The following is a 16,475-nucleotide window of genomic DNA, read 5'->3' on the forward strand; positions in this document are numbered from 1 at the left end:
TCATATCCTGCTATGTTTCATTTTAAGAACTCAAGAAACAGCCAAAAGATGGATTCTCTAGAAAACAGATGTCTTGGGGTTTTCCTCCTTATTTTAGCTAACAGATATGGAATTCTTTGAGACTTGCACTTGAAATCTATTTTCCCTGAAGTAATTATTTCAAGGCTACCAACAAAGTTTTCAAAGAGGTCACATCAAAACAACAAGATGCTGTTATATAATTTGCTTTTCTGAGAGTTGTGTGCTCTGCCTGTGATGTGCAGCAGATATTCATAGTATTCATCAAATGAAGGTCATTTCACTGGTTCAGAAGGAGATTCAGAGTGACCCCCTTCAGCTGTGTTCCTCTACAATTGATAAGTGATTTTAGTGGGCTTGATTTGCTTTAATAATTTCTCCACATGCAAATGACCATTGTGTCTGCAATACAAACCTGATTTTTCACATAAAGTTTTTACTACTAAACTTGTCTGGCATCGGTGTCCAGGGGATTTTTTTAATTACTTTTTGAAACTCAGAGTTTCTCAGTGCTGCTGCCTTTATTTAGCTCCGGGGGAACAGGAACTAACAGAGTGGCAAACAGCTCAAGTGACAGCAGCCCTCAGCAATATCTGCCAATAATGAGGAGCTTTTAAACTCTGAATTGATGAGGTTTCCATTGGAGCTGAGCCAAGGGACCACTCTGAGAGAAAATGACTCTCAGTGGAGACACAGCAGCCTCTGAGCCCACCGAGCCCCCAGGGATAATTTGCTTTCCATTGCCAGCCACAGGTACAAGTGGCTAATTTGGGCTGGGAATGGGAGGATTAGGACATTTCCATTCTCTGATTAAACAAATCCAACTACACCAGAGAAAGCAACACTCTGCCCCACTGCCCTTCTCAGCCCACACACCTTTTGACAGGCTCTGTCTGCACAAGTGCTGCATCTATCATGGCTTTCATCCACAACTCCATTTCCTTCCCTGTATCTGTGCAGAAATAATAGGTCCTCATGTTTGGATGAGCTGCCTGATTGGAAATGACATGGTCATTGCAATAAAAATGTAAGATTCTGTAAAAAGAAAAGAGGCAAATGTTGTTACTGCATATCTGCTCTCATGCTTTATCTAATAACATTTCTGCAGATAATAACATCAGGGAAAAAAAAAATCAAAAGGAACACTACAGTGTTTCTTGGTCAATGAATTCATATTTTCAAAATAAATGCCCGTCATTAACTGCCTATAATTTTCAATCATAATTGCTTCTTCATTAATACATTAAACAAAAAGCCCTTACATTTTTTCATTCTACTAAAAATCATATTGAGCATTCATTAATGGAGTTTAATATAATTCTTATAAATGAGATTTTAGCATAGATTTTGGCAGTCTGAGTGATACAGTAAGCTTTAATTTGTACTTACCATAGTAAATAAATGATGTCTTGGTTAGGAGACCAAACAAAGTGCCAAAAGGAGCTCACAAAACAACAATAAAAGAAGGTCAGAACAAAATGCTTAGTCCAGTAATTTACATCATGATTTAAGATTGTCACGAAACACTCCTAAGAGCGATCAATGTAATATCACGATTTAAGCGACAATAAATCCTCATTTTTACTTTGGTATGTAAATTTGGGCAGGTTTGGGCGGGTGCAGAAGTGCAGCCCCTCACCTTGAAGGCGAATTTGCGGGTGATGTGATCCTCAGCAGACATTCCTGAGATCTGGAAGCTGGGCAGGAGGATGCTCCCCAGGATCCCCTCCTCCTTCTCATCTGCAATGCAGCTGGGGTTAAAAAAGCAGCTCTGCACTCACCCCCCAGCACCTTGTTTTACATACAATTTTAGAACGACAGATCATAATAAAAAATTGACATTTTCATGGAAAGCCACAACCAGCTTTTGAATCCAATTAGAATTTAATAAAGGAATAATTGGATGCAATTCATAAAGTTGTTCTTAACTGCATTTCATGTACACAATCAGTATTTCAAACTTCCCTCCACAACACTTCTCTCAGTTGAAGGCAGTGCCCACAATAAGTAACTATCTATGAAATTAAGATGAAAACAGGTATTGCAAAATTTCAATGAAAAATTAACACTGGTACCATTAAAATACACTTCAACAGCAGGACTACTGTTTAAGAGTGAACTTAAAAATATTTTCTAGGTTCTCATTCACTCCCTAGATTTTGAAAAGCCAGAACCTTCATTTAATTATTTATTTGGAAAGAAAAAAAAAGAGAGAGAGAGCAGGGCTGGATATTGTCAGCTCCATAACTATTTAAATGCATTAAATGAAACAGCAGCTGGTTTCTTCCATTTGGGTGGTGTGCCAAAATGTACCTGCTCCCAGCAGAAAGAGCAAGGGAAGCCCCAGGAGCTGAACTTACCTCTGTAATAGAAGAGACAGAGATCTGAGAGCACAAACCACCTCTTCTTCCAGAGCTTCATCCCAGTGCTGTCCTGCAAGAAGGCCAGGGTCAGCCCTGTCCCTGTCCCTGTCCCCTGGCTGAGAGCCACTGCCAAACACCCAATATCCAAAACACATAAATATCCAAATAGCCAAGATCCCTAAATATCCAAATAGCCAATAGCCAAAATACCCAATATCCAAAATACCTAAATATCCAAATAGCCAAGATCCTAAATACCTAAAAATCCAAATACCCAATATCCAAATACCCAAGATCCAATATACCTAAATATCCAAATAGCCAATATCCTAAAATACCTAAATATCCAAATACCCAATATCCAAATACCCAATATCCAAATACCCAATATCCAAATACCCAATATCCCTAAACATCCAAATACCCAAGATCCAATATACCCAAGATCCAATATACCCAAGATCCAATATACCCAAATATCCAAATACCCAATAGCCAAAATACCCAAAAATCCAAATACCCAATACCCAAAATAGCTAAATATCCAAATACCCAATACCCAAAATACCCAATACCCAAATACCCAATACCCAAATACCCAATACCCAAATACCCAATACCCAAATACCCAATACCCAAATACCCAATACCCAAATACCCAATACCCAAATACCCAATACCCAAATACCCAATACCCAAATACCCAATACCCAAATACCCAATACCCAAATACCCAATACCCAAATACCCAATACCCAAATACCCAATACCCAAATACCCAATACCCAAATACCCAATACCCAAATACCCAATATCCAAATACCCAATATCCAAATAGCCAATATCCTAAATACCTAAATATCCAAATAGCCAATATCCAAAATACCTAAATACCCAAATACCCAATATCCTAAAATACCTAAATATCCAAATAGCCAATATCCTAAATATCCAAATAGCCAATATCCTAAATATCCAAATAGCCAATATCCTAAATATCCAAATAGCCAATATCCTAAATATCCAAATAGCCAATATCCTAAATATCCAAATAGCCAATATACCTAAACATCCAAATAGCCAATATACCTAAACATCCAAATAGCCAAATAGCCAATATACCTAAACATCCAAATATCCAATATCCAAAATACCTAAATATCCAAATACCCAATATCCTAAAACACCTAAAAATCCAAATACCCAATATCCTAAAATACCTAAAAATCCAAATACCCAATATCCTAAAATACCTAAAAATCCAAATACCCAATATCCTAAAATACCTAAAAATCCAAATATCCTAAAACACCTAAATATCCAAATACCCAATATCCAAAATACCTAAATATCCAAATACCCAATATACCCAATATCCAAATACCCAATATCCTAAATACCTAAATATCCAAATAGCCAATATCCAAAATACCTAAATATCCAAATCCCCAATATCCTATATATAGGATCCCATACATTTAGAGCTTCTCTCTGCTATAATTTTATTTCCCAGAAGTGTTTGTGTTTTTTAGCACCCACCAAGGGAAGAAAAGGAGGGCAGAGGTGTCAGTACCTGTTTGTAGAGCCAGCCTCGTCTGACCACTGGAGCATTGGGATTCCTCTTGATGGAGTTGGACCTCTTCCCAAAATTATGAACCTTCTTTGAAGACCTTGATGTCTAAATTGAATAGAGCAGGTTAAAGAAACCATGATACCAGCACCTGGAGAGAAATCAAAACACTTTTCTTGTCTTCAAGATCTTTTTCTTATATCTGTTCCTCTTGGGGACTGCACAACACCAACTCTGTTCTTATTTTAGATCAATAATTATTCCAATGGCTCTGCTGGCTTCAGCATTTCTTTCTTTTCTTCTGCAGAGAATATCAAGATAAATCCCAAGACAAGTTCTAAAAGGTGTTTTGGGTTTTTTTTTAAACAAGAAAAAACCCAGTTAAATACATATCTGACTTTTTTGTAAGGTAGGCAGAATAAACTCACAGAACTATTCTTAATTATCCAAAACTGCATCACCTGGGCAGGAATTTCTACTCTTTTCTGCTCCCAACACTGACCTAACACAGGAAAACTTGTTCAGGTTCCAACAGGATATAATTGTCCCTTTCCTAAAATAAACTCATTATTTAGTATTCTTTGTTCTGTGATCTCTTGGTTGGTTTGAATATTTATTGTTTTACTTGCTTGCACTAAAGTTTACTCAGAAACTTTTCACAGAACTCCAGAGCTTCCATCAGCTGCTGCTTTTACTTTTTACAATTTTGCAATGATCACAAATAATTAAGAGAAGTGGCAAAAATAAAGCATTTTAAATTTCATCCTTCTGCCTACATTTACAAAGTTCCTTCTGCAGCTTTAACATCGACTTCAAACCCTTAATTTAACATTTGCTTGAAATTCTGCAGGAATTGGTGCCCCAGCCACCATGAGATGTGGCAAAACACATTCCTGTGCAGAAGGAAAGTTCAACTGAGCTTTTAAAAATTCAAATTTTTAATGTCCCACCTGAATTGGGACAATACCGACCTTTGTTTCAGCCTCCCCCTCTCTGCTGCTGAGAATAATCCTGAGCTCTGCAGAATTCCCTAAACAGGAATTCCAACCAACACCCAGGATTTGTTGGGAATCAGAGAGAATCCCCCAGCAGGTTAAAAAAATCAGCAAATTACAATTATCTGCAGCTTTTGTCAATGATGCACATAACGATGTTCATGATTTTGTCATTAACTGTGAGTACAACACTGCTTGGCAAAAAGAAAAAAATTGCAAAAATTATGTGTACTTGCCTAGAGTCTAGAAAACAATGAAACAAGGATTTTTTTTTTATAGTTCTTTTCTGCAAAAATCATGAGGGAATAAAAGAACAATCAAGAGTGCTGATAATTTCTCTTGGAAATACAGAAATTTGACTCAGCTCTGAAAAGCAAGACAGGGTAAGCAAATTGAAAACCTAATTAACCAAAAAAAAAAAAAAAAAGAGTAAAAATCTTTCAGATTTTATTCTGAAAAATGCAGCTTCACAAGAGCTTTCTAATTTTCTTTAACACAGAGAACACTTCAGATGGCTTGTAATTATTTTGCCACACACCACATAAAGAGAAGAACTTCACAGCAGCCCCTGGACCTACAGACAATGAGTATTTTGGGATATTGGAAGGTGTGTACACAAAGGAATTATGAGTTCTCATTTATACAGTGGGAAAAGAAAATTAGAATTAAGACCTAAAAAAATTGCTTTATCAACCCCACACAGCATCCTTCTCCTCTGCCATTAATTCTCTGTAACTTCCCTCACCAATTTTATTCCTGTTTTATTGTGCTACAACACAGCAAACCTCTTTATGTTAGATGCAGAAATTTAGGATTTCAGGCTCTACTGTTTGAAGAGTAAAACCACAGAAGAAAATCAGTTTTGTACCCATGGGCCATTTCTATACACTCCTATTTAGAAATAATTCAAGGCAGAGTGACATCAGATGTGCTTCCACAGCATCCACCTCCCCAAAAATAATTCTTTTAAAAGGTCTTGCACTAATTCAGACAAATTCACATCTGAAAACTGATGCACAGTCGTCACTCTCTATTTTTCTATTTTTCCCCCCAGCAACATTAATAGATTTTCTCATTAAATAACATTTTTCTAACGTAGATCAAGGGCTCTGCCTGTCTCCTGAGATATTTAAAACAGCACAAACTTTTCCAAAATTCACTGAAGGAATTTGCTCAATTCCAAAGCTGATTTTTGCCTTGCAGGCTGGATTGATCTGCTGGAGAAGCACTTCTCAGGGTCACCATTTTCAATGTTAAGCAGAGGGTTTCCCCTTGATTAATTGTTAGAAGAAATGCAATTTCTGCAGCAGCCACTCAATTTAAATATCTGCAAGTCATGAGAGCTGAAAAATGTTACAGCCACAGTGACAACTGCTTTGAGACACTTCAGCTGCCAAATCTAGCTGGAAAATAAATCAGATTGTTCCTCTGTTTCAGTGAAATGCCAACACACAGCCCTGCCTGGCACCTTGGGAAGAAATGAACTTTATTAACTCTAATTTATTTGGACACAAAGACTTACTCTGCCCACAGGGCTCATGGGATGAGCAGCATAATCTGATGCCAGGTTATAGTTTGTTCCTTCACACATCATGCTCACTGGTCTCTCCTTCTTTTCTTCAGAGGACATTGCTGCAGCAGTCCTGAAAAATAAAATATGTGACAGCCCTGGAAAACCTGCCAAGAAAAAAACACCCCTGGATGGAGCCTGTGTCCTGATTTCTAACCTGCTTTCAACTCCAAGGAATTTTAAAATCAGATTTTCTCTGCCAGCAGCGGGAGGGAAAAGGTGTGAGATGGAATTGGAGCAGATTTCTCCAGCTCTGATGGGACTCAGGAGCTGCAGAGAACCCCAAAAGCAGAACCCCAAAACCCTGGGGCCAGCTGTGAGCTCCACAAAAAAACAACCCATGGGGCAGAAACTGTCAGGAAAACATCACAGATTAACAGCTGGGACCTTCCCTCAGTGATAAAAAAAAATTATCCCTTTCTGCAAGTTTATAGAACATCTAGGATGCTAATTCAAATTACAGAATAACTAAAGTGACAAGAGGAAATTCATACAGTGCAATGTGATGAATTTCTATCATACAACTAATCAGAGCCGTGGTTTACATCTTAAAAAATAGCATAAAATATTTACCATTACTTCAAAGTAATTTTAACATCTACATGTTCATCTGAAACGGAATAAAATAAATGTTGCCAGTAGTGATGAGTGAATCTCACTTACTGCTCATTGACCACAAAAATGCAATTATCCTGGGATGGCTGTCCTGTCACTGGGTGCTTGCAGGTCACTTTCCTTTCATTGTGACTGAAAGAGAGAGAAAGAAAAAACCTGAGGCAACAAATTCTGATTTTTGCAGCTCAGCTGTGGAAATTCATCAGGTGTATCAGTTCAGTGAAAACAAGGATATTTCATTGTGGGATATAAAAATAAGTGTATTCAGTCACAAATGCATTATAAATAAATGCACACACACTAAGGAAAAAGCTTGTGCAACTAAGAGTGATGAGTGTAAACATGTCCAACTGGGCGAATAAATTTTAAATACTTCCACCTGAAAACTTTTCTCATTACTCATCTAATCACTGCCTTTTTGGCAGTGACTTAGCTGTTATTTTGACAAAATCCTTGCACAAGGTGTAGTGAATCTTGATAATTATTGTCACAACCCTCCCACAGCACAGCAGGCTAAGGTATTTATTTTCAACTCCCCTCTGCAGAGTTTTATTCAAGTTACATTTTGATATTCACAATCAGCATCCCATTCAGTTATCCATGAATTCCTTCACACACACACAATTTAGAATTTCATTCATTACACTACAACAATCTATTCATCATAAATAAATCTCAGGGGAAATAAAGCAAAAATCTATTTTTTTTTAACTATTCTGGAATCTGCATTAATAGTATGCTCAACACTAAGGACAAAGACAGGAAAAAATTCCCTGAGTATTCCATTACTGTTCATGGCAAGTGGCACAAACTATTATTATTATTATTATTATTATTACTATTATTATTATTATTATTATTAATATTTACTACTGGGATGTGCTGGGCTCCAGCAATCCACACTAAGGTGGCAGGAGAACAACATGAAATGAAAAATAAAACAAAATAAATGAAAAATAAGAAAAGAGAAAGAAAATTTAGGTAGTTTAATAGTTATTGAGGTGGAAAAAGTTGTGCAATTGTTCAAACTCCTCCTACAGAAATACAAAAATCCAACAGTACATAACAAAATATGTCTAATTTCAGTGAATTACCTCAAATTCAGCAGACATTTGGTACAACTACAGTGCTGCTCTGCAAATATCTTAAATCACACTGGGATCAAAAAAACCCCAATATTAATTAAGAGAAGGAGTTAAATACTATATTTATTTCAAGTTTTCCACCTTGGTGGCATTTTTACCTTTTTCTCACCTGGCACTATTTAGGTTTGTTTGCTTTTGGGATTTTTTTTTTTTTTTTTTTTTTTGGTATGAATGGTGGGTTAATTTGGTTTTTTCACTCTTGGTGTTTCCTTAAAGTTGTGTAAATCCCAACAATCCTTTAATAATCTCAGCCCAGATTATCCAGAAATGTAGCAGAAAACTGCAAAACTTGAATTTAGGTGAGTTCAAGATAAACCTACTTCCCATCCCAATGCCAAGTTTGTTATAAAATAAACAAATCCCACAATTTAGATGTTTGAATAGGCAGCAGCACCAATCCTCACTATCAGCTAAGGAAGCAGAACTAGAGTAACATATTTCCTCTCTAATTAAACTAATTTGGCCTTTTTAAATGAAGAAAAAAAAATCTGTATAATGGGCAAACACAAATGAATTATTTAAAGTGTTATTGTAATAAAACCCATAATAAGCAGCATCAGGTGTTTTCAAAGGGGACTTGGCCAAAACCAGGACCCCAAGAAAAGCAGCATGGATCCAAAATAATTCAATTTACCAGATGGAATTTTAAACCATCTGATGAGGGGTTTATGTCTAACACCCCCTGTATTGGGTGGGAACAGGATTTTTTTTTTTTTTTATTGACTTCTTTAGGAACTTTTCAAGTTTTTCTTATGTTGAATCTGGCTTTGGAAACACTTGTAAAGGACTAGTAAAATTGTACCCAAAGAAATCAAATTACTGCTGTTTCCCATATGGTAACAACCTCAGATAAAATCGATTTTCACTTTTTTCTTGCAGAGTTCCAACCCTGAAACCCCACAGCAGTTATAAAAGCAAATAAAATATTAAGGTCAATAATAAATTCATCATCTCCCCCAGCAGCAGGTATGAACAAGGGCCTTGCCATCAATATTATTTATATTTTCTTCATTAAGCAGAAAGTATTTTGAGGTAAAGAATTTGTTCTGTGATCCAGGCTCAGGTAAAAATCAGAATTTTTTTCCCTTCATCTCTCCACATCTCAAAATAAACATCACACTTCAAGCTTTGGAAAATTTTCATCTGTGTGAGAGTTTTTACTGCAAAAAAAAAAAAAAAAAAAAAATCTGTTCCTGTGGTTAGATAAGGGAAAGTGCAGATCACACTGAATTTTCACATCTGGTAAGGATCATATGATTTAGGTAAAATAATTTCAACAGCAGAAGAAGAAACACCTGAAACCCTCTTTCCCCAGTAAAACAGGCAGGCTGACCCAGCTTTAAATATATCAATATTTTCCTCTTCCAGCTTATTTTAGGTAGCCACACATTTAAATGAAAATATTCTTTAAGGTTTAAAAAAAAAACTGGTTTGTATTTAACTGTATCCTTTTCCCCAAAAAAAAACCCAAAAAAAAAAAAAAAAAAACCAAAAAAAATCTGCAAGAAAATGGGAAACTTATGAGCTAAAATGTGACTTTTAGGGGTTGGAAAAGCAAGTGGAAAATTCCAGTTACCACCACACTAAGTGTGGCTCCATGCAAACCCAAAAAAACCCCAAAAAGTTTCAGATCAGCAACCAGGAGCCAGGGACTTGTGCACTCAGCATTTCTAGACCTGAAATTAAAAAAAAAATGAACCTCAATTTCTGTTCTGGAAAGAATTTGAGCACATTATTATATGTTTAACTCATTTACTTAGGGCATGGGGTTGTTTTGCTAAAGAAAAGCAGCAAATTACAAGTTTATGCACAATCCTAAATTCCTGACAAGAGAACAATAAAACAGTTTTTTGTGCTGTTCAATCCATACAATCCCAAAGCTAAAATTCTGCCATTTATTTATTGCCATCTACAAGAACATCCAATATATCAAAAAGCACAGTGCACTTTAAACATCTTGGATTTTGCTGTCTATAAAAAAAAAATATTACAGCTAAGTCCAAATCACACTAAAAAAAAACCAACAAACCAAACCAGTGATGAAACTCACATTAAAATTGAACTTAACAAACCAAACCAGTGATGAAACTCACATCAAAATTCAACTTAACAAACCAAACCAGTGATGAGACTCACATCAAAATTCAACTTAACAAACCAAACCAGTGATGAGACTCACATCAAAATTCAACTTAACAAACCAAACCAGTGATGAAATTCACATTAAAATTGAACTTAACAAACCAAACCAGTGATGAGACTCACATTAAAATTTAACTTATCAAGAAAATAAAAGCAACAAGCAGCTAAGATGACATCTGACTGAAATGAAATATGAACATTTATCTAAACTCAACAGCAGGATTTATTTGGGAACTGCAATGACACAGAAAACAGCTCTTGTATTGATGACAACAGAATTTAAAAAGCATTTCCCACACTGTTTTTATCTCTGTTTTGGGAGCCAAACCACCTACAGGAGGAACTTGAGAGAGTCACCTTCCATAAATCCTGAATAAATGATATAAATCACCAACCTGCCTCTGCAGTCACCCACTGCCAGGGGCAGCATTAATGGAATTACCCAGAGCAGCCAAAATTCAGTGAAAATCAATTCCCAACTTCACTGAGATGAGCTACAAAATTACACATTTATATAAAAAAAAAAAAAAACAAAAGCAAAAACCCAAGTGACACAGCAAAACCCTGCAAGGCTGCTGTCATTTTCTAGCTACAAAAATTAAAAACCTTCTCAAAAAAAAAATTCCCAAATGCCACAGGACTGCAGGACTTTTACAATTAAAAATTCCAACTGCCAGGGAAGAGGAAACAAGAAGTGTATTCTGTATTTGAGAGGAAAACTGAAGTGTTTTCCAGCCTTTTAAATCCCCAATCTGCAATCAGATATTGTTTTAGGATTGATTGGTGCCCACAAATGTCATTAAAAACAGCTCAAATTCAAATTAAAAATTCCTGCTGCACTCCACCTCTGAGACAGGATTTTGCAGACAAGCATGTCTAAATAAAAATCCTGCAAGTCAGGCACAGTTACAGTAAGAAAAAAAATACCATTTCTACCCACAATTAGGTTTCTGCTTAAAATCTGAAATGCTAAAGAAGTTGCATATATTGTGAGTTACTGAATGCTGGATTTAAAAAAAAAAAAAATTAAAAAGTTATTTTTTTCCCAAGTGGGAGGAAATCTCTTAGGAAAAACCAATGTATAAGAATTACTCACCAGACTGCAGAGATATGAATTCTTTACCCAAACCTGACAAAAATAAGGGAGCACAAAAGAGGGAAGATCCTTTTCTCCTGAAGCTGCTTCCCCAAGAAAAGCTCTGTGATGTCATTTATTCCTGAAATGCTCCTGCATCTCCCAACCCTCCCCTCTGGAGGAGAAAAATGGGATTTAACAGCAGCACTGAGCTCAGATTTCAGCTGCACATCATCAGCTTACACCAACTATTACACTCAAAAAAAAAAAAAAAAAAAAAAAAAAACCCTTTTTAAATAGAAACTTTTAAAATTAAAATAAAAAAAAAATAATCATGAGTGAAAACATGCAACAGGAACATGTAATACTGAAATAAATGCAGAATAAAGAAAACTAAAAACACCCCAGAAAGGAAAGAAATGATCACAACAGCCACTGCAGGAAATTTCTGCATGGCAAAGAAAAAATTGGGGACTAGCATTCAACTTGAAAAAAAAAAAGCAAGAAGAGATGAAGAGCATGAATAAATTATTTAGTGCCTAAAATTGACTTTTGCAGGAGTCAAAAGCAGAGTTGCAGCTGAAGGGATGGTTGGGGGGGTTGTACAAAATCCCAAATTTTAGACTAGAGAGCAGAGATCTTTGACATTAAAACCTTAAACATCAAAGATGCCAACTTGAAAATGTGAAAATCATCACAAACATCTTTAAATAAGAAAATACAGGGATTTTTGAACGTGTATTAGGGGAAAATGTGTCACCTACAAAGGGACAAGTCTCAGAGAAAAAAGATGGAAATGCAGCAATAAATTACTAGTTTTTAAAAAATTATCTCAATGTGCAGGATGAGAAACTGTAAGGAATGCACCAAGTAACAAAGAGGAGGGAACAGAGAGATTTTCCAAGAAATCTCATGTGAAAACAGCAGAAAACATTCTTCTGAGAGGGAAAAAATAAAGAGTGGGAAAACACCCCCCAAAAGGGGCAAGCAGCCAGAAAAGGTTTAAAAAGGATTTTATTCCTCAATGCTCAGGGTGAACAGCATCAAAAACCAGAAGCTGGGGAGGCAGAAGAAAATAAATAAAATAATAAATAAATAAATAAATAAATAAATAAATAAATGAAATCTAAATAAATAAATAAGAATAAATAAATACATAAATAAAGTAAATAAATAAATAAAATAAAAATAAATTAAATAAAATAAAATTTAAATAAAGAAATTCTGTGCAAATAAATGCTTTTCCAAAAAAAAAAAAAAAAAATAAAGAGAGACTTGAGCAAAACATGAACAATGCAGAAAAGAGTTGGAAAATATCAGAGTTTTACCATCAGTCATGGGTTAAGTCAATATATATAATAAATATATATATTATATATATATATATAAATTTATATATATATATATTAAATGGAGACTGTGCCTCCTTTTCTTGCTTGCCACATTTCATTTCCAATCCTGACCCAATGCTTGAAATCAAGTTAGCAAACTCCTATTTTTTAATTTTTTTTTTAATAGAGCATGATAATTTTTACAGGAATAATTAATCTCCTGCTGGTTCTGTGGCATTACAGCCTCAGCTATTTCCAGAAGAATCTAGAATAGAACAGAATTTAGGGGGTTGATTAAATAATCTGATTTAGGGGACATGACAAAAATGATAAAAATCACTTGTGGTGACATCAGCTGACTCAGCACCCTCAGCTCTTCATGTCCCAGAATAAGAGCCAAAAATAATTTAAGGCCAAAAATAATTTAAAAGTGAGTATCATATTTAAAACAACAAACTTGTGTACAGTTTATATACTTTTATAGCTTTTGATTCTAGGCACTGAAAATGAAATAAACCAAGTGAATGTTTCCCCTTCCCAACCCTTCCAGAGGATGGGAGCAGCAATTTTATATTTACTGCTGAAATTAAATTATCACTGCAGATTTAAAGCAAATATCTGGTTGAAGAATGCAGTGATTTTACACATTTCTTAGCTACAGAATCTTTATATTTACTGCTGAAATTAAATTATCACTGCAGGATTAAAGCAAATACCTGGTTAAAGGATGCAGTGATTTTACACATTTCTCAGCTGCAGCATCTTTCATTAAGAGTTTATTCCCTGTAAAAGCTTCTCCAGCACTGCCAGACATGCAGAACTCCCATAAAATTTGAATTTTGAGAGGGAAGACAACCCTGTGACAGTCTCCTGCTCCCTCCTGTGGCAAAAACCCAAATAAACCCCACAAGGATCCAGCCAGCACTGACCTCAAACCCAGAACATCCATCTGGATTCATGCAAAAAATCTTCCTGGAATTTATAAATACAAAGGAGTTGATAGTGGAAACATGCAAAATTAATCTGCATGAGTATTTAAAATTTAAAATGTGATTTGAGGATGTTTATCTTACACAGATTAAACACTCCTCTACATACAAAGACTGAAATATTGAAATATTTTTGGCTTATATTAGTGTGATTTCTCACCAGCCACCTGCAGTAAGGAATGAGAAAAAAACCCAAAGCTTTTTTAAAATTTCATGCACTGAGACACTGAACCCACATTTTAAAGTCCAAAATATTAACAACAATTATCTGAATTCACCAGTCCAAACAGAACCCATTGCACACAAATACAATTTAATTTTAAAATTTACCTGAGGTTTTATGCAGCCCAAAAAATTGGAATTGAAAACATTTAAACGTGCAATATTTACACAAAATCTAATAGGCAAGAGAAGCCCCAAGTGATTTTTTGGGGTTAATATAGTTTAAACTGCATTTAAACAACCACTTATTTTGCAGATTTTTGCATGAGGATTAAATCACAGTGTGACAAGCAGATTTCCAAGGATTTTCCAAATATTCACTGGCGTGGTTTCTGTAAATAAATCCCAGTCAGGTCATTTTGAGATCTCAGAAATAATCAGGATATCAAATATTCACTGTTTGTGCTGGAGAAGACACATTCCCCCCAATAATTGTAAAAAAAAAAAAAAATCACATTATAAACAGTTCAGCTCTTTGCAGAATGAATTTTGGTTTTGACAGAAATAATCTCCAGAGTCACAAAAAACTTGAAACACTCTGTGAAAAAATTTATAGTTAGAAGTGAGAAACTTCTCTACTCTACACACTGTTTCTGACATAAATGACCTGCCAAAATTACAACTTTAAACCTTGAAATTGTAATTTCTGCCTCCAGAGCAGTGTGATGCCAACAGAACCAGCAAAGGGATTTATGGTTTTAAATAATTTATTTTCTAGATAAAGAGGAGGCTCTTCCTAATTATTATTTCTTATTCTTCAATTTAAAAAATCTACATTTTTATCAGAGCTCTGCCAGGAAGCAGCTGGAAATATTTTATAATTATTAAAAGTATTTGTCTGAATTCAGGATCTTAGGACAGGGTGAAGTACCAGAACAGACAAAAAAAAAAAAAAAAAAAAAAAAAAAAAAAAAAAAAGAAATTTAAAAAAATTAACATTTCTATTGAGTAAAATTAAGACACAAGCCCATTTTCCAACTTACACTGGACACATATAGAAATAATTAATAATTCCTTCTTGACTTTTGTATAAAATCTCAGAGCCAATTAGACATGGCTGACATCAGAGCCAATTGTTATAAATAATAATAATAATAATGGTGCACATTTTCTTTTCCACTTGGAAAAGTCAATTTAACTTGTCAAACATCAGCTCCACTTGATAAAAAAATTAAACTGATAAATGGCAATATCAGACTGTAGCAAGCTGTCTAAAAAGCTCTCTGCATGTTCTCTGAGTGGAAATGAAAATAAAAATAAAAATACAAATGTTTTGAATCAAGTGGAAGAACTAAGCCTTGATAATACTCTGAAGCACAAATCCTGCTTTCCCCACATTAATTAGCAGTTAATTAAAGGTGCCAAATCTCAGCCATAACAAAGAACCAGGAAATATATTTTTCTTTTCTTTAGCTGATTAAAGAAGGAAATAAATGCATTTAAGCAAAACTAACATAAAATATTAAACTTACCCTGTTCAGCAAATCTGCCCTCAAACCAAGTGCTGGATATTTCAATATTAAATAAAATTCTCCTTTGCAGGACTACCTCAGCTCCCTCTAAAACATGAGATCCACCAAATAATCTACATTTTAAACCAAAATTACACCAAAAGAACATAATGAAAAATTGAAGGACTGCTGCCCTATTTAGAACAGTCAGCTAATTTAAAGCCAGAAATAAAAAAAAAGAATTATTCCCATTCTTCTGCCCAGAATTCCTGTTAAAAAAGCAATTCCACATCTCAAATCCAGAACCCTTCACTGCAAAAACATTTTTTTTTTTCTTTTTCTCCCTCCCCTCTCTCTTTTTTTTTTTTTTGCTCAGATAATTAATTTGCTTCCCCTGAAGGGCATCCTGAGGCTTTAATCAGCATCATCAGGAGCTGCACACTAATTACATGATGCCACTGGAATCCATTGAAAACCTTGCCAGGATGGGCAGCACAAATCAGAAATGGGACAAAAAAAAAAACCAAAAAAAACCAAATCTGCAATTTGGGAAATTATCCACCCCCTGATTTCTGGGCAGATTTCTTATTATTTATTAATTTATTAATTTATTAATTTATTTTTAGGGTAGGGGAGTGAAGACAAAAGGTTTGAGAACTGTCTAGCAAATTATTTATGTTCCAAAAACATTCACCTCCACTCAAAGTCTATTTATAAATAAAGAAACCACCTTTCTCACATCTTCCCTGTTAACCCATGTCCTCATGTTTTTAATATTGAGAGAAATTAAATATACATTGATTCTCTCATGGGGCAAGCAGAACCAAAGGACCCACAAAGTGCATTGGATTTTATTCCTTAAATTATTACATTTGCTCTATTTTAAAACCAGTCAACAGGTTTAGAAATTCAATATGGTCATGAGAACAACAGTGCCTGACAAAGGAACTGCTAAAATAAAATTTTTACTGATTGAAAAACCTGTTGAT

General features: G+C 34.9%; 1 protein-coding gene across 1 annotated transcript in view; it reads right to left on the reverse strand.

Annotated features, from left to right (window-relative positions):
• PLEKHA5 (pleckstrin homology domain containing A5) overlaps nucleotides 1–16,475 on the reverse strand; it is a 72,315-nt gene that overhangs the window by 30,480 nt on the left and 25,360 nt on the right. The window contains exons 4-9 of the mRNA XM_079303087.1: nucleotides 7,180–7,263; nucleotides 6,469–6,589; nucleotides 3,955–4,059; nucleotides 2,379–2,451; nucleotides 1,658–1,758; nucleotides 895–1,010 (exon numbers count right to left, since the gene is read on the reverse strand). Coding sequence (XP_079159213.1) covers nucleotides 895–1,010; nucleotides 1,658–1,758; nucleotides 2,379–2,451; nucleotides 3,955–4,059; nucleotides 6,469–6,589; nucleotides 7,180–7,263 — 600 coding nt within the window. The remainder of the gene's footprint in view (nucleotides 1–894; nucleotides 1,011–1,657; nucleotides 1,759–2,378; nucleotides 2,452–3,954; nucleotides 4,060–6,468; nucleotides 6,590–7,179; nucleotides 7,264–16,475) is intronic.

This window comes from Erithacus rubecula (genome assembly GCF_903797595.1).
Source record: "Erithacus rubecula genome assembly, chromosome: 4".
NCBI lineage: Eukaryota > Metazoa > Chordata > Aves > Passeriformes > Muscicapidae > Erithacus > Erithacus rubecula.